General features: G+C 48.7%; 6 protein-coding genes across 7 annotated transcripts; 4 read left to right on the forward strand and 2 right to left on the reverse strand.

Annotated features, from left to right (window-relative positions):
* The first annotated feature begins 1,856 nt into the window (after positions 1 to 1,856).
* Positions 1,857 to 6,005, forward strand: LOC120457128. 2 transcript variants are annotated; one of them, XM_039644366.1, is made up of 5 exons: positions 1,857 to 1,929; positions 2,630 to 2,950; positions 3,885 to 4,882; positions 5,014 to 5,082; positions 5,149 to 6,005. In XM_039644366.1, the coding sequence occupies exons 2-5, from the start codon at positions 2,948 to 2,950 to the stop codon at positions 5,729 to 5,731; spliced, it is 1,653 nt and encodes a 550-aa protein (XP_039500300.1). In that variant the 5' UTR covers positions 1,857 to 1,929; positions 2,630 to 2,947; the 3' UTR covers positions 5,732 to 6,005. The 2 variants fall into 2 exon arrangements, with proteins under 2 accessions (XP_039500300.1, XP_039500299.1); XM_039644365.2 differs by having other exon boundaries at positions 1,858 to 2,029.
* A 154-nt stretch (positions 6,006 to 6,159) lies between these two features.
* LOC120457127 (probable RNA-binding protein CG14230) lies at positions 6,160 to 8,235 on the reverse strand. The gene is made up of 4 exons (XM_039644364.2): positions 7,969 to 8,235; positions 7,619 to 7,908; positions 6,472 to 7,558; positions 6,160 to 6,410 (listed from the first exon to the last, which is right to left on the reverse strand). Exons 1-4 carry the CDS (start codon positions 8,144 to 8,146, stop codon positions 6,244 to 6,246), a joined length of 1,722 nt encoding a protein of 573 aa, XP_039500298.1. The 5' UTR covers positions 8,147 to 8,235; the 3' UTR covers positions 6,160 to 6,243.
* Positions 8,236 to 8,432: 197 nt separating this feature from the next.
* On the forward strand, positions 8,433 to 10,636 carry LOC120457129 (Golgi resident protein GCP60). The gene is made up of 4 exons (XM_039644368.2): positions 8,433 to 8,685; positions 8,741 to 9,168; positions 9,366 to 9,830; positions 9,888 to 10,636. Exons 1-4 carry the CDS (start codon positions 8,553 to 8,555, stop codon positions 10,305 to 10,307), a joined length of 1,446 nt encoding a protein of 481 aa, XP_039500302.1. The 5' UTR covers positions 8,433 to 8,552; the 3' UTR covers positions 10,308 to 10,636.
* A 101-nt stretch (positions 10,637 to 10,737) lies between these two features.
* On the forward strand, positions 10,738 to 12,152 carry LOC120457130 (probable tRNA N6-adenosine threonylcarbamoyltransferase, mitochondrial). Its single transcript, XM_039644369.2, has 2 exons — positions 10,738 to 10,963; positions 11,018 to 12,152. Exons 1-2 carry the CDS (start codon positions 10,779 to 10,781, stop codon positions 12,060 to 12,062), a joined length of 1,230 nt encoding a protein of 409 aa, XP_039500303.1. The 5' UTR covers positions 10,738 to 10,778; the 3' UTR covers positions 12,063 to 12,152.
* Positions 12,153 to 13,585: 1,433 nt separating this feature from the next.
* Positions 13,586 to 15,200, reverse strand: LOC120457131 (cdc42 homolog). The gene is made up of 3 exons (XM_039644370.2): positions 15,053 to 15,200; positions 14,052 to 14,362; positions 13,586 to 13,991 (listed from the first exon to the last, which is right to left on the reverse strand). Exons 2-3 carry the CDS (start codon positions 14,337 to 14,339, stop codon positions 13,704 to 13,706), a joined length of 576 nt encoding a protein of 191 aa, XP_039500304.1. The 5' UTR covers positions 14,340 to 14,362; positions 15,053 to 15,200; the 3' UTR covers positions 13,586 to 13,703.
* Positions 15,116 to 16,392, forward strand: LOC120457132. Its single transcript, XM_039644371.1, has 3 exons — positions 15,116 to 15,257; positions 15,435 to 15,598; positions 15,658 to 16,392. The coding sequence occupies exons 2-3, from the start codon at positions 15,576 to 15,578 to the stop codon at positions 15,980 to 15,982; spliced, it is 348 nt and encodes a 115-aa protein (XP_039500305.1). The 5' UTR covers positions 15,116 to 15,257; positions 15,435 to 15,575; the 3' UTR covers positions 15,983 to 16,392.
* Positions 16,393 to 16,456: the final 64 nt, after the last annotated feature.

A 16,456-nucleotide genomic window follows, 5' to 3' on the forward strand; every position in this document is an offset into this window, starting at 1 on the left:
CGTAGCAGTTGGTCCGTAAAGTCGACTCGGTTCCGATCTCGAAACCAGAGCTAAGCAACCATCTTTTTCCATAGGACTACTTTTTGATTACAACTGCGAGCAGTAGACGAACATCACATTTTCATGTACTTCGACTTTTGTGATTAACAAATATTTAAGATCTATTTTTACTGTTCCAAATTATTTGATAGGTATTATTATTAAAACGACAAACAGGATTTGTATAGAAAAACAAAGCTGTCCTAATTAAGTCTACATTTTTGCTAAAGAATTCGCGTTTTGCATTTTGAAAGTATAGTACTTTCTTAGTCGTGCAGTTAAGCGGCTTTAAAAGAAAATGAGTTTTTTAAATTAATTAGATTCGTTAAATAGTATACAAAAATGTCCGTCCGTCCGTTCATTTGCACAAATAGCAAACTACAAAGTTGGTACAATGCATTACACTTATACTTACTAACTTCTTGAATCAATGATTACAATAATGTCTTAAATATGTCTTAAATGTCTTAATGTCTTAAATGCATGTCCGCTCCTTTTAAAGGAAGAATAATTTAATAACGAGTAAAGGGTATCTAAAAGTCGTGGCACTTTAAGCTTGCGTGCATTTTTGTTAATATTGGTGACAAACAACTGCAAAACTAAAAATAAAATAAAAAATGAATTTATTGTGTATATATGTATAATAAATGTCTGAATGTAATTATTAACTAAGTAACTTCCTTTCAGTCCTTGGTAAGTGCTTTGTAAATACGGTCGCTACATTGATGTGCCCTTTTCAGTGACTGGAGTAATTTAATATTGATATATTATACAATATGAAATCAAATAGAATTTTTTGATTTGCAGTAAGGAAATAAATAAATGTCATTGCAGTCTGCGTGTTATATTATCCAACATAGACTCCACATTCTAATTTATAACAGGATTTGGTGGAAACATGGCTGCATTTTGTGTCCTGTTGCTATTTGGCCAGTGCTCAAGATGCAGTTTCGAAGCAGAGACCATCAACGCCAAACAGAAGCCAACGCCAACCGATCGCAACCATACCACATCCACTTCCACTTGGGGTGCCCATGCCCGCCATACTGCACAACATACTCGTATCTATTTTTAGGCTACGACTTTTCCCATTTGGCCCTTCATAGATCCACATAGGTTCACCTCCGTCCTATGCCATACCATCTCCTACCATCCCATCCGAATCGTATCGTATCGTATCGTATCGAGTCGAATCGAATAGAAACGAATCCGAATCCGAGCCCGAGCACAGGCACATGGTGGAGGTAAGTGTGCGTGATCTGTAGAGTAGGAATCGGAATCGGAATCGGAATCGGAGTAACTGCTTCCCTCTTCGGATCGTGGGCATCGTTGGAATCTTGCTTGCTCTGATCGGATGGATCTGCAGTCTCCGCTGCCTTCGCCGTGCTCCTCTCTCACCGCCTTTGCCTCCCCCTCCTGCTCCTCCCCCTCCTCCTCTTTCGCCGTGGTCGCTGTCTCTGCCCGAATCTATAAGTAGACACACTTGTATGTACACATTCGTGTATATATTTATATACCCGAAGTCCGTGTGAGTGCGTGTGTGTGCAGCACACATGTGCACCCCAGAAGGCATCGCCATCGGCATCGCCTCTCCGTCGCAGTCTACCAGGTTAGAGCTGCTCCGTCCCGTTCCGTGGTGTTCCGTGCCCGAGGAGCGATCGTCTGCCTAACGATCGTAGCGGTCCATATGTATGTGTGCGTCTATGTGGGAGCTCGGTCGTCTGTGTGCGTGAGCGCATGACTGTGTGCGTATGTGTGTGTGTGCGCGACTGCCGTTAGTATCGGCAACGGGATCGCAAACAAAAAGTTCAGTTTCAGTTTCGTTGTTGTTTGGTTTGGTTAGTTTTAGTTGGTTAGTTGGAATCTCAGGACGGCGGACTACGGAGAACGGTAAATCGCGTGCAGCGTTGCCCGGAGAAAGAGAATTGCGCGCGCGTTTGCATTCCTCTTCTTTCTTCTTCACTCTACTTTTCTCTCAGTGCAAATGCAGGTCAGCGAAAGCTTCTCGTGCGTGAGTGAAATGGATAGTGCCCAGAGAGGGGCTGTGTGAGTGAGAGCGCAAAACAAGGATGAATGACAGAAAGAAGAACAACAACAAGAGAGCAGGGACGTGCAAACAACAACAACAACCGCAACAGTAGCAAAGAAAGAGCTTTGGTGAAAAATAGTGGCAGCTCTGCTTAACTGTAAAAGTGCCCGCTAACTGTAAATGTTCGCACGGATATTCGTATTCGTGAGTAAGAACGCAGAGGGACACATGTGCATCTGATTTTGTGATTTGTGTTTTCACTTCTTTTTTTTTTGTGTTTGTGGCGCTTGATTTGTGTTTTTTTTTAGTTTGTTTTTTCGCGTTTTTTGTCGACGTTGCCGTAGCCGATGAGCCGCCGTCTAAGGCTAAAAGGTTAACTTCTAAATATTAATAGTCGTTGTCGGTTTGTTGTCAACAACAAAATTCGAGTAACGCCAAAAACAACAAAGAACAAGAACGTTCGTTGATTTCGATTTTGTTTCGGCTTTTGTTTCCGTTTCGGTATTTTGTGCTTTAACAAATGTTGTTTTTGTTGTGATTCGATTTTCTTTATTTTCTTAGCACGCATATACACACACACACACTCGCACAATCGCCGCGCTTTAGCCATTAACCGTTAAGTGCCGCAAGGGTTACACTGCGTTCACACTAGTTACATTTGAAATGCAAACGCCGCCAGTATACCGCAGAATCCGCAACAACAACAACAAAAGAAGCAACAACAACAAGCACAGCCGGAGAGTCCGCCATTGAAACACTCGCAAGAATCCGCCGCGGATCGGAGAAGAGGGCAGCAGAAAGACAAGATCCCCATCCAGCATTGCGCCTGCTCAGCAGAATCGGGCCATCCAGTAGCTGCTGACAACACAGAATTCCCAAATGGTAAGCCAAGTGAGATCAGCTTCCAGGCAAATAGCGCTGTATGTGTAGACAGTGTGAGAAAAGATAGATTCGCCCAGATACGGAAGTGCTGCAGATCCGATTCGATCCGAATGCCACAGCCTCTGCACGGAGCGCAATCTCCGGCGGTGACAATCCGAGAATATCTGCGAAACCAATTTCGCCGCGCTTAGTCATCATCGGCAGCTCATCATCTCTGGCGGGGGAACATTTCGTAGAATCTAGACGGCATGAATGAGTTTTGGCCATCAGCATGATGATACACAAACACTTGTGGTCAAATCCATAAGGACAAGTCCATTTCCACTGAAAGCTAGAAACAGATAATATAACAGATAAATATAATAGTTCATAATAGATATGAAATATTTGCATACCTTAGTTTTAAATGCGTAACTCAATGGGATTGAATTGAATTACATATACGGGGGTTTTCAAAGCAACTGTCAATTCCTATTTATAAAAGATAAGTACATACATATGTAGCTATGTTTCGACCAATAACCAAAATAAATTTGTTAAAAAAATATTTATGATTTGCGAATCACAATTAACAAAAGCATATTCAACAACAATCACTGCGCTTCAACGGTCTACGGTTAGATTTTAATATGAATCATATTTTTGAAGGAAAAAAAAAACCCATTTTTCTGAGCTTTTCAACGTTGTAGAACGTCCATTTTTATGCCTATTCGACTTATTAATTATCAAGACTAATTAATAATTAAAAACTTACGAGACAAATAAGCTTGTTGATTATTTTCATTTAATCTATATAGTATTAGTGGTATAGTATAAGTGGTATTAGTCGTTTTTTATTTGTTTTCAACTATCCTGTTGAAGCTTGTATTTATTTATTGAACTCTTTTACTACGAACCCCAATGTGCTAACGTAAATCACTGATCCTTCCCACAGGAGACGAAGAATCCTCCGCCGGTGACGAGCAGCTATCACCACCAGCGGGCGCCGCGGACGCCGGAGTCGTACTTCAACGTGCCGGAGTCGGTGGCCCTGCTGAACATCGTCAAGTCGGAGCGCATCCAGAGCGCGTTCCAGTCGAACCGGAAGAACCATGCCAGCGTGTGGGAGATGGTGGCCGAGGTGCTCAACCGCTTCAGTGCCCGGAAGCGGACGGCCAAGCAGTGCTGCAACCGGTACGAGAACCTTAAGAAGATCTACACACAGCTGAAGAAGAATCCCGAGCGCCACGTCCGCCGCAACTGGCCGTACATGTTCCTCTTCAAGGAGATCGAGGAGCAGCGCGGCGAGTGCTGGGGATCGAATGGCAAGCGCCTGGCGCTCATAACCAAGAACCACAATGAGCTCTCCTACTACCAGCGCCGGCGGCAGGCGGCCGAGCTGGGAGTGCTGCTCAACAAGGACAACCTCACCCCGCACCAGCACAGCCTCCTGCAGAGCCTCAGCCAGAGCCAAAGCCAGAGCCACTCGCACGCCCACTCAACGGATTCCTCGCAGAGCGGGAGCAAGCTGGAGCGCTTCCTGCCCAACCACTTTGTGGAGGCGCAGCTGAGCGAGGTGGCCGGCCCGGTCGGTGGCTCCGCATCCGGCGTATCTGGCCTGTCCGCCGGAGGCTTTGACGAGAATCCCCTCCAGATGCAGATGGTTCAGGCAGCTGCTGCCGCTGCCGCAGTGGCCGCCCATAAGCGACATGAGCTCCAGATGGCCAGCGTTGGCGGCGTCCAAATGGCGGCCGAGGACGACGACGAGGATGAGCCCCACCGGCCAGCATTTAAAACACACCTCCACGGCCTGGGTCATGGTCACGCACTCGGCTTGGGTCACGCGCCAATGGACGACTCCGGCGAGGCACCCGACTTCGAAAAGGACTGCAATGGAGCACTCAACATGCACCACCAGAACAACAACCACAACGAGAACCACATATCAATGAAGTGAGTAAAAATAAACCAAATATATTATGCACTCAGAACAAGTTTAAAAGATACATCTTATACAATTTCCAAACAAAAAGGGGAGACAAATAAATTAATTGTTAATACTCTCGCTTCTCTGCCGTCCACAGGTCGGAGCCACTTTCGGAGGGGGAATTCAATCCGGACGACATCCAGCTGATGCAGACGAACTACAATGGGTGAGTTCCGGCGCTAGAAGCCACCTCCTTCAACTGTTTTCATTGATTAAATCCACGTTTGCTCAGGGCGCAGAACTACTATTCGCCGGGCATGGATCCGAATATACTGCACCCCGATGTGATCGTCGATACGGACATCCTATCAGACTGCTCCTCTTCGACAACGCTGAAGAAGAAGCGTAAGATGTCCACCTCCACCGACGGCGACAGCACCAATTACGAGCTGATCGAGTACCTGAAGCGGCGCGAGAAACGGGACGAAGAGTTCCTCAAGCGGATGGATGCGCGCGAGGATCGTCTGATGAACCTACTGGAGCGCACTGTGGTGGCCATTGAAACGCTGGCCGTAAGGCGGGCACTATCGTTTCCAGTGTCAATCAAAGAGAACACGACAGCGACCTCCAGACCATTTTCACCGCCATCAGATCCTCAGTTTGCAGCGCCACCAGCTACACAGGAGCAGCCCAGTCCGGAGCGCAACTGCAATCCGACAGCCAGGGGCGGCACCATTCCCGTCGCAAATGAGGATGCCGCCATTGAGGTGCCCGACGACGGCGATAGCGGTGACGATGCTCAGGTGAAGGACAAGCTGACCAAGCTGGTACCGAAGGCTGGCGGAGACGAACGGGCGGATGCCAGGCAGACGTAGAATAGAATGCACCCACTACTTTAACATACAGTCGCTCGCTAGATCTACTTAAGACTTTTACCTATAAACCCTCCCTACCACCACTCCCGACCGGATGGCGGAGAGGATACAGTGCCAAAGAAGAGCCATGTCTCGAATTTCAATTGAGATTGCCATTTTTACTTAGAGAGTCTACAAACGTGCTTAGCGAACGAAAGAAACTTAATGGAATGTTGAGCACCGCAATTTTTGTTGAAGCGATAATCTTAATTCTCTTAATTAGCTTTTAGTTAGGCGGAATCCCACCTACGGATGCCAAATGAATCTCAACACAGCCGGATTCACACCGCTACGATAATCTAGTTGGAGCTGCAACGGGGCTCAAATGCATTTGTGCAGTAACTAAAGCACAAACATTTCTTTTTTTTTGTAATCTAGATGAATACATGTACCATTAAAAAAAAAACAAGTGGTTTATTTTACACAGGATTAAGCTTAAGGGTATTATTTAATCTAGGGATCAGCATAAACGATCAGTTTTTCGCCTTCTTATTCCGTTGCAGTTTGATGTCCTTGCTGGGCAGGTTTTTCTTTGTCTTGGCGATCTTGTTCGTGATCAGCAACTTCAGGCGGTTCTTCACTTGGTCGTATTCGGCATGGTCAACCTCCGCCTTCGTGAACTTGAAGAACTTGGCTCCCTCTGCAAAAAGAGACGATTGGTTAGAAAACAACAGCTAGGACACACAGATTGACGTTCTTACCCTTGAGACGAGGATCATTTCTGGGTATGAAGAAGGATTCCAATTTGATTTTGTTCTTCTTTTGACTGGACTTCTTCGCTGGCTGCGCCTTGTTCTCCTTGCTGACCTCAAGCTCCTGCTCCGCCTCTTTCGGCTTTGCTTCGACCTCGTCCTCGCTGTCAGACGAGTCGTAGGAGAACGGATTGAGAGTGGCCAGTCCGAGCTTATTGGCAGATGTCTTGCCCACCAGTATCTTCTCCTGGCCCAATTTCTCCAACTGGTCCTGGCGCTTGGCCACCTCCTCCTCCGGGGCGCTGCCAAACATGTCCAGCAGGCTGAATCCCCCACCTCGCGTGTTGAGCGAATCCTTTAACGTGTCGGTGACAATGTAAAAGGACGTTTTCGAGACGGGTGCAGCTTCACTCTTGCTCTCGTCTGCGACCTTGACTTTGGTCTTGGGAGTCACCTCCTCCTTTGGCTCCTTTTGGCGCATTAGCTTCTGATGGTCCTCCTTGGCCGGATCGAACCGCAGCATCTTTTTGTTCTTTGCCGGCTTACCGTCATTATCGTTGGAACTGGTGATCTTGTGTCCTACAACCTGCTCCAGAATGTTCATCTGCCACTTGCGCTCACTCTCCTCCGGCTCAGGCTGATCTTCCTGCTCCTCCTCTTCCTCCTCGTCCACGAAGTTGGATGTGATGCGAAAGCGGGGATCTATACTCTGTTTACTCTGCATCTCCACCAGACGCTCGCCCTTCTTGCCCTTATGTTGCGGCAAGACGACCTGCTCCTCTTCCTCATCGTCGTCGTTCTCGAACAGATCCCGTTTTTGTACTTTGTTTTCCCGGACGGGCTTGGCCTTCTCCTCCTCCTCCTCGGCGTCGCTAAATTTGATCCTCTTTGCCTGGCTGCCATCGACTGATATCGCGTTCAGCGCCTGCTGGATGGCTGACTTCTTTTGTAAGTGCCCCTGTCGCATCTTGTTGAGCGACTCCTTGCGCTTCTGCTCTGCCTGGCTGACATTGGCGTCCGGCTGCTGTTTGGCTGGCTTGCGGTGCTGCTCGATGACGTGGAGTGGCTTCACGTCGTGCTCCTGCTGTATGACAATCTGTTAAGAAGCAAAAGAAATTAGCTGACAATGAGCTTGGGGTCCAGAGGGCATGCATACCCTGCCATTGTGCATGGAATTGGAGGCGCGCTTCTTGGTGATCAGCAACTCTGGAGCAACCTCGTCATCGCCGATCTCCTCATCCTCTCCGAATACCCGGCGCTTGTTCTGGCCGCTCTGCACCAAGAGTTGAGAGCTCGGCGTGAACACCTCGGACTCGTCTGGCTCGCCCTGTTCCCGGCGCTGGTTCTCTTCGCGCTCGCGCTTCAGTCGATCCAAAAACGATTCCTTGGCCAGAGAAACTCGTAGCTTTTCGCCGTGCAACTTCTGCCAGTTGAGCTCGTTGACACCTACAAAACCAAGCTGTGGTTACTCTTTCTGACACCGCCTTCTTCTTTCGGATAACTTACAGTACTGGGCATCATCCGTCTGCACGGTGACAAAAGCAATCACCTTGGTGGCCCCATCCTGCTCCTTGCGCTTAAGATCGACGTGCTCCACGTAACCGTAGTCCTGGAACAAGTTCTTTAGGTCCGCCTCCGTGGTCCTGGTCGGCAGATCCGCCAGGAAAAACCGAGTGCTGCCCATAATGTGTTTACCCTTGCAGTGCACGTGTAGAATCCAAATCCCGGCAAGAATTGGTGTGGGCCAGTGTGACCGCGGGCATGTGTAAACTTGTTCTTAAATATAGCCACTATCTACTCCAAAGTAATATGTTCGCAAGATTATTATACAGTATTCTAACAAGTGCAAACACACTTTCAAGCAGATTTCAAATTTATTTATCAAAGTAGCATATGCCCATAGACATAAAGTTTAATAGAAGTAATCCCAATCTAACAGTGTTGCAAAGCGAGCAATACGATTTATCTAGACCCACAGCTGGCTGGTCACACTGGCAGCAGACGTCACAATAAATTATATTATTTTGTTTTGTTTTGTGCGAAAAGTTTGCAGGCCAGCGAACGTGGACTAGCCCACAAGCAACGGCAGCATGGCGAGCGGGACAAGCGGGACAAACAGCAGCAGCGGAGCGGCCCAGTCGACGGACAAGGCACCATCATCAGCAGAGAAGTGGGGCTTCCCTTTGATTGAGCTCTACCGCCTAGCATTTACGTTCTACAAGAGTAAGAGAACAACTCTCTGCGCTAGCGCTCCAACAGCTAATCTCACATGTTTCAGGGAACTCGGGCAAGGCCATCCACCTGTCGTACGAGGACAACCTCAAGCTGATCGCCTTCAAGCAGCAGGCGGCGCTTGGTCCCTTCAACACGAGTCGCGCCCCGGCGCTGGGCGTCCTGGATGTAATCGGACGCGACCGGCAGCAGCACTGGCAGCTGCTGGGCGAGATCACACGGGAGCAGGCAATGGAGGGGTTCGTCGACCTGCTGGACACCATGTGCAGTGCATTTCGGCCGTACATTGAGGCCGTGCGGCAGGATCGCGACGAGACGCTGCGCAAGGAGCTGCGCCTCATGGAGCAGGAGAAGGAGGCACGCGAGCGACAGGAGAACGCCCAGCAGGAGCTGCTCGAGGAGGGTTACAAGGAGGAGCTGCAGCGCCGCCAGCTACAGGATGCCCTCAACAAGCAGACGTACCAACAGTTTAAGGTAGCGCATCGATTTTTTCCACAACACGCCGGCCCTCTGCACCTGTTGTTGTTCTGCTCAATAATGCATGATAATTACTAAGTGCTCGGCCTTGGCTACGCTGTCTGCCATTGAAAAGGGGTCATGACCCAGTTCTCAGGCAATTGCATGCCTGTTCCTGTTCCATTAACTAACCCTTTGTAACACTCCTCCCACAGCTGTACGCCGAGAAGCAGTTCCCCGGGAACCCCGAGCAGCAGGCCGTGTTAATCCACCAGCTGCAGCGTGAGCACTATCACCAGTACATGCAGCAGCTTCATCTACAGAACCAGAACCAGAATCAGAACACGGAGGACAAGAGCCATCAGGAAGAAGAGAACGCCCCTGGCAATAACAACAACAGCAGCACCGACTTGCCCAACGCCATGGAGGGACTGAAGCTCGGTGACGTCGAGACCCAGCAGCAGCAGCAGCAGCAGCAGCTGGCCGAGGAGCAGCACGGGCACGTGGAGCAGACGGAGGGCGTTGGGCAGGATCAGCTTGGCGAGGAAGAGTACGACGACTACGTCATGATCTGCCCGGCCAAGATCTGGACTCGTCCCGACATCGAGCAGTTTAAGACTGAGGTTTCTGCCGGCGATGGCGATGGAGTCATCACTATTGGACACGGCGACACGGTGACGGTATGTTCCCCTTATCTAATTCCGAGTAGGGCGGATATTGATTGCCACAATTTGCAGGTCCGTGTGCCCACCAACATGAACGGCAAGTGCATCTTCTGGGAGTTCGCCACGGACAGTTACGACATCGGCTTCGGCATCTACTTCGAGTGGGCCAAGCCCGTGACCAACGAGGTGACCGTGCATGTGAGCGACTCCGACGAGGACGAGGACTGCGTGGACGAGGACTACCTGTCCACCACCGAGGACCTAGAGTCGGGCTCGCTGTCGCAGGAGCGCGGTGCGGTAAACAACCCGACTGCTGCCCCCAAGGCACCCATTTCCATTATCGTGCCCATCTATCGGCGGGAGTGCTACAACGAGGTGTACGTGGGCTCCCACTCCTATCCGGGCGAGGGCGTCTATTTGCTAAAGTTCGACAACAGCTACAGCATCTGGCGCAACAAGACGCTGTACTACCGCGTCTATTACGAGCGTTAAGAGGCCAAAATGTATTTACTATCCACTAACTTAGAAGAATCCTATCTCTGTACGAACGGCTCATGTGCAAGTCCGGAATAATCTGTATGTGTGTGTGCGTGTGGTTTTGGTCTTACGTGTGCGTTAATGCAACTCCGGGAAACAAACAAGGGGGAAAGAGCATGGCGTTTTTCGACTAAACCAATATTATTTATTATTTAGTTGTAACCGACAAAGACAAGTCCAAAATTCAATTCGAAAATAATACACCAATATAAAGACAACTGTAAATAATCACTTTTCGTAATATCTTTGCTCCTTAATCAAGAATAAATGGTACGCAACATTCACATAGGAAGCTCATTCATAATTGTTAACAACTTTGAGAAATATAATTTTAAAGAATTTGGCTCGTGTAAAGGGCCCTGGTGCAAACGGTCCCATAATTTACTGGTTGTGCTTCCAAACGCACACCTGGTCACACTGGCCATTATGCATGCACTTCGTAATTTAGCCGGCAATGGCAAAGCAAATGCGTTCAGCGTATGGATCAGCCGCCGCCTCAGCTATGTCCTGGGTATCGAGACTTCCTGCGACGACACGGGCATCGCCATCGTGGACACCACAGGCAGGGTGAGGGCGAATGTGCTGGAGTCGCAACAGGAGTTTCACACCCGGTGAGTGCGCACATCTCCACAAGCGGGACAAATGGTGAACAGACTCCATTGCAGCTACGGAGGCATCATCCCACCTAGAGCCCAGGATCTGCACCGCGCCCGCATCGAGTCCGCTTACCAACGCTGCCTGGCAGAGGCGCAATTGAAGCCGGAGCAACTGACGGCCATCGCGGTGACCACGCGACCCGGGTTGCCGCTGAGCTTGCTGGTGGGCGTGCGCTTCGCACGGCACCTGGCCCGTCGACTACAGAAGCCCCTGCTGCCCGTTCACCACATGGAGGCCCACGCGCTGCAGGCCCGCATGGAACATCCGGAGCAGATCGGCTTCCCGTTCCTCTGCTTGCTGGCCAGCGGTGGCCACTGTCAGTTGGTGGTGGTTAACGGGCCTGGTCGCCTTACGCTTCTGGGCCAAACACTGGACGATGCGCCCGGCGAGGCCTTCGACAAGATCGGCCGTCGACTGCGACTGCACATCCTGCCGGAGTATCGTCTGTGGAACGGAGGACGGGCGATTGAGCACGCCGCCCAGCTGGCCAGCGATCCGCTGGCGTACGAGTTTCCGCTGCCACTCGCTCAGCAGCGTAACTGCAACTTCAGCTTCGCCGGCATCAAGAACAATTCCTTCCGCGCCATTCGGGCGCGCGAGCGTGCTGAGCGTACGCCTCCGGACGGAGTCATCAGCAACTATGGCGATTTCTGCGCCGGCCTGCTGCGTGCTGTCAGCCGGCACCTTATGCACCGCACCCAGCGGGCAATCGAGTACTGTCTCCTGCCGCAAATGCGGCTCTTTGGTGACACCCCGCCCACGCTGGTCATGTCCGGCGGTGTAGCCAATAACGATGCCATATACGCCAACATCGCCCACCTAGCCGCGCAGTACGGGTGCAGGAGCTTTCGGCCATCCAAGCGGTACTGCTCCGACAACGGCGTTATGATCGCCTGGCACGGCGTTGAGCAACTCCTGCAGGACAAAGAGGCCAGCCTTCGCTTCGACTACGACCGCATTGATATTCAGGGCAGCGCGGGATTCGCCGAGTCCCACGAGGAAGCTGTCACGGCGGCGGCACTTAAATGCAAGTGGATACAACCACTGGGTTGATACAACCATTAGCTCCGGCTATGTTTGATATGTTCTTAAAAAATAATAGAGTATAGTTTCAGTAATAAATGAACACTTGTTGTTGTTGAATCCGTTTTGTGTGATTATTCCCAAGTTGAAAATATTTATCATATTCCGCACATAAATAATAAACCCAATTCCCAACCAGTGACTGATATTACTGATATCTCGTTCATATGCCATTACTCACCTCACCGATTTATGGATGGTATATAAAAATCTCAGTGGCATACTGTTTTATATCCATAAGTATATAAAAGAATGATCGGTTGCTCTGCACAAATTGCTTGAATATCTTGGGCGTTTGTCCCCTTTTTCATTGTAGGCAAGACAGTAAATGGTTTCGTTTTGGATTTCGTTTTATTATAAGATATTATCTGAAATCAATAATGTTAAATCACTAAGGTCTAGAAAAAAAATGTAAAAATTGATAATGTATACATATAAAAATATTAAAAAATGCATTAGTTCGTATTTTCCTTTCATCTTTGTCGTTTTTTGCTGAACTACAATACAAATTTTTGTTGCTTTTGCTGTTGCCGTTGTTTTATTGTTTGTTATACTTTATGGATTATACATATTTAAATATATACTTTTATATAGATTGTAGATTTCAGATGTGTGTTTGTGGTTGCAACGCCTAGTTCTGTTCTTGCTTCTCTTGTTGTTTCTTTACCTTCTTTTATTTGTATTTTCATTTAATTTACTTTTAATCATATTTCAATACTCATACGCTTAGTTTTATTACATAATAAGCTTCACTCTCATATTTGCATGCTAGCGAATTCCATCCTACCTCCGTTGTTTGAACATTACGCGATCAGATCAGTTATCATAAATATTTAATATAATCCTCGCACTTTGCCTGCTTCTCACGTTGCTCTTGGGACTATATATGTTTTCATCGACTGAGGCAAAACGAAAAATTGCATGGTTATTTTCGGATCCCCCCATTCTGTTCTGGATTGTTTTGTTGTTTATCGTAAATGTATATTTTGTTTGTTGCCTCTCCTTAATCCTTGTATATATATAAAGAAATATATATAAATCATTTGTTTTCGCTATACTGATATTGTGTTTCCTCTCTTTACTTAATTCGAAAATTGCGCCAAAAACATGTTTGCGAGCAGAAATGAAATCGGTTGGGTTTCAATTCGATTTCACCTGCTGGGCGGGGCTGCATTGGCTGCGATTGGATCCTGGCTGGGATTGGGGCTGAAGCTTGTGGGGCGGAAGACTGTCCCGAGTTGAATACAACTGCCCAGTCGCCTGGCACATTCGGCAAATCAAAGAAACCGGCCAAAATCCAGGATAATAAGAGCTCCAAGGTTGGAGCACGGACAGTACTGACACAGATACGATGACGCACGTAAGGGGCGACACAGAAAAGGTGAGTGAGAGTGGGACACAGGCAGATGGAGGGGAGAAGTAGCTCATGGAGTACTGGGATGGACTGCGCTCCGGCAGAAACGATTGCAGAATAACATAAATCAAAACATACATAAAATATATATATGGCTATATATTGAACGCTTCTCGACGTTGGGAGGCTGGGAAGGAGTCATTGCGATAGTAGAAAGCCAGAATGAAAGGGATACCGCGTGTGGGGGGAAAGAAGAATTATAAGAATTTGCACTTCCTTTTCTTTGTGGGCTCTGGTGGCTCCAGGGCGGCCAGGATGGCCTCGTCGAATACATTTTTCAGGCCCTTCTGTGTCAAGGCCGAGCACTCCACATACTTGACGGCCTTCAACTCTTTGGCCAACTTCTCGCCCTGCTCCATGGTGATGGGCTTCTGCTTGTTCTTGGCCAGCTTCTCCAGCGTGCTGGTCTCGTCGCGCAGATCAATCTGCGTGCCCACCAGCAGGAACGGTGTCTTTTGGCAATGGTGTGTGATCTCGGGCACCCACTGCAATTTAAAATGACACAATTATAGTTTCGCCATAGTGGGGATTAGTTGCGTACGTACCTTCTCCTTGACGTTCTCGAACGAACTGGGACTGACCACCGAAAAACAAACCAGGAAGACATCCGTCTGGGGATAGGAAAGCGGACGCAGCCGATCGTAGTCCTCCTGTCCGGCCGTATCAAACAAACCCAGTGTGTAGGGCTCGCCGCCGATCATCACGGTGACCGCATAGTTGTCGAACACCGTGGGCACGTACTCCGATGGGAACTTGTTGGTTGTGTACGAGATGAGCAGGCATGTCTTACCCACAGCTCCGTCGCCGACGACCACGCACTTGATGGTTTGCATGTTGTGCAGAGGGGTGATGACTCCTGCGGATTAGTGAGGGTTAGTTGCCGGATTAGAGTGGGGGATGACTAGTGGGTGCGGTCCCGAGCGCTCCTCCTTCCCGCTCCTGCTCCTGCCAGAGTGACCGTTCGCCAGCGGCGGCGCCTTATCTATGAGGAGCGCAGTCCAGGAGAGCGGGCGGCAGTGTGTGCAATGTACATATCTGGGCAGAACGATGACTCAAGCCGAAGAAAGAACGGAAAGAATGGAAAGCAACGGCGCACACAGATAAGCCGGACGGGCATCAAAAAATTCTGATTGGACACACACACACACGCGCGCAGGGGCGCAGCGAGTACGGCGGCTTGCGGTTGTGTGCGTGCGGTGCGTGTTCATTTGCTTAGATGCAGTTTTTAGGTGCACTTATACTGGCTGTTTCTTTGGTCACGGGACTGGTCGCACAGTCAGCTGCTGGAGCTGCCCCGTTTTCCGCCGTAATTAGCAGTTACAGCCAGATTGTAAATGGGAATTTCGAACGAAAAACTAATGAATTTTGGAACCAATTATTTATCACACACGCACACTGCTGCACGGACCACACGCACACATGCACACACATACAGGCAGGCCCGTCATCGACAATTCGTTTTCATTCACTTTTTACTGGGTAGTTTTAAGGCGTTGCGATCTATTCGACGGATGCTAGTTGCGTACACAATTACTACCGTACTTACAGTTTAGTTAACTTTGCAACCGCTGTCGAATCTGTTTCGTTTTCCGCTTTTCTGGGCTGGGCTCGATTCGATACGTACGGAAAACTACTATTTCCTTTTGTGTTCGTGTTCTCTCTCTCCAGCGAGATGTTTGCGTGCGAGTAACTAGCGCGGCGTTGCCACCTTGTCCCAACGCTCAGACCGGCACCTGAAGTTGGTATTTTCGGTAATAGAATGCTTATAGAACATTCAAGTAACACATTATTCGCTTGCACAATTTAATCACCAGTTTCTTAACAAACATCTTAAATTGTCCACTGGTTCGGTTAATCTAATAATATGAGAAAACCAAACTTTAAATATTAGCGGTATATTTAGCACATCTCATTGGTATCTTTCTCAGCCGATTTCGAACTTTTCGACGTCACGGTCACACTGGTGGAAGTGACAGTTGTGAAGGGAGAAGAGCACAGAACGGGGCAGAACAAAACAATAGACCAATAGGAACCGAAGCCAACTCACTGAACTGGCCCCCGGGATCGGAATGGCTGGATTTTTGGAGACAAGGTGAGTCCGACCAAGAGGCTGAGCTCAGTGCTGACCAAACGAACTCCATTTCACCACAGAAAGCGCAGCCGGGAGGACGACCCGGCCTGCGAGTCGACGCCCCTGTCAAAGCGCATCAACAACCTGCATCTGAACTACGACGACGGGAATAGCAGCAGCAGCAGCAGCTGCAGCATTCCGCCATTATCGGTAGGAGGAGCCACTGTAGCTGGCGGCCCTGGTGGCTCCGGTGGCTCTGGTGGCCCCGATACTGCCGGAAACGGCGTGGCGACCGGATACGAGTACAACCCAGAACTGGGAGCCGAACAGAACCCATTTTACTACGAGAAGAACAAGATGCTTTACGACCTGCACGTCGAGCGCATCAAGCGGAGCAGCCACTAGCTAGTGACCATGGATTCCGGTGTACGAGTCCAAGTCCAAGCACCGCCATTAAAGTGCCAACCCAAGTTCTCTGCAACAACACTCTGTAGTGGAAATTTAGCATATTTCGCCTACGTTCATCCTACTGTGCCCACGGATTTGGATATCTGGATCTGTGTCTGGACCTGGAGTTCAGATCCTCAACACTTGCGTTTTTGTGTGATAAACATTGTTTACTTGCATGGCATTAGCATCGAACCGGATGCATCCACATAATAATAACACTAGAAATCGAGCAGAAATCGGGGGAGTCTTGCCCCAAATACGCACATAAATATGTATAGGCTAAGTTCCCCGATTACCATCCCTTCACTATGTATTTATAATCCTGCATATATATTTATTCTAAGAATAATCTAAGAAAATCTCAATCTTTTCTTATTTTTCTATTTTGGTGAAATATGATGTCCAAATGGGATCGGTGTGGTAGTAGTA

Source organism: Drosophila santomea, chromosome X (genome assembly GCF_016746245.2).
Source record: "Drosophila santomea strain STO CAGO 1482 chromosome X, Prin_Dsan_1.1, whole genome shotgun sequence".
NCBI classification, from domain to species: Eukaryota; Metazoa; Arthropoda; class Insecta; order Diptera; family Drosophilidae; genus Drosophila; species Drosophila santomea.

Coding starts and splice junctions, on each gene's coding strand:
- LOC120457128 (XM_039644366.1), top strand. Junction 4,883..5,013: donor GAGAACCACATATCAATGAA/GTGAGTAAAAAT, acceptor TGCCGTCCACAG/GTCGGAGCCACTTTCGGAGG. Junction 5,083..5,148: donor ATGCAGACGAACTACAATGG/GTGAGTTCCGGC, acceptor ACGTTTGCTCAG/GGCGCAGAACTACTATTCGC.
- LOC120457127 (XM_039644364.2), bottom strand. CDS start 8,146: ATGGGCAGCACTCGGTTTTTCCTGGCGGATCTGCCGACCAGGACCACG. Junction 7,559..7,618: donor ATTCCATGCACAATGGCAGG/GTATGCATGCCC, acceptor GCTTCTTAACAG/ATTGTCATACAGCAGGAGCA. Junction 6,411..6,471: donor AAATGATCCTCGTCTCAAGG/GTAAGAACGTCA, acceptor CTCTTTTTGCAG/AGGGAGCCAAGTTCTTCAAG.
- LOC120457129 (XM_039644368.2), top strand. CDS start 8,553: ATGGCGAGCGGGACAAGCGGGACAAACAGCAGCAGCGGAGCGGCCCAG. Junction 8,686..8,740: donor AGCATTTACGTTCTACAAGA/GTAAGAGAACAA, acceptor CACATGTTTCAG/GGAACTCGGGCAAGGCCATC. Junction 9,831..9,887: donor GACACGGCGACACGGTGACG/GTATGTTCCCCT, acceptor CACAATTTGCAG/GTCCGTGTGCCCACCAACAT.
- LOC120457130 (XM_039644369.2), top strand. CDS start 10,779: ATGCATGCACTTCGTAATTTAGCCGGCAATGGCAAAGCAAATGCGTTC. Junction 10,964..11,017: donor CAACAGGAGTTTCACACCCG/GTGAGTGCGCAC, acceptor ACTCCATTGCAG/CTACGGAGGCATCATCCCAC.
- LOC120457131 (XM_039644370.2), bottom strand. CDS start 14,339: ATGCAAACCATCAAGTGCGTGGTCGTCGGCGACGGAGCTGTGGGTAAG. Junction 13,992..14,051: donor TCGAGAACGTCAAGGAGAAG/GTACGTACGCAA, acceptor TTTAAATTGCAG/TGGGTGCCCGAGATCACACA.
- LOC120457132 (XM_039644371.1), top strand. CDS start 15,576: ATGGCTGGATTTTTGGAGACAAG. Junction 15,599..15,657: donor GCTGGATTTTTGGAGACAAG/GTGAGTCCGACC, acceptor ATTTCACCACAG/AAAGCGCAGCCGGGAGGACG.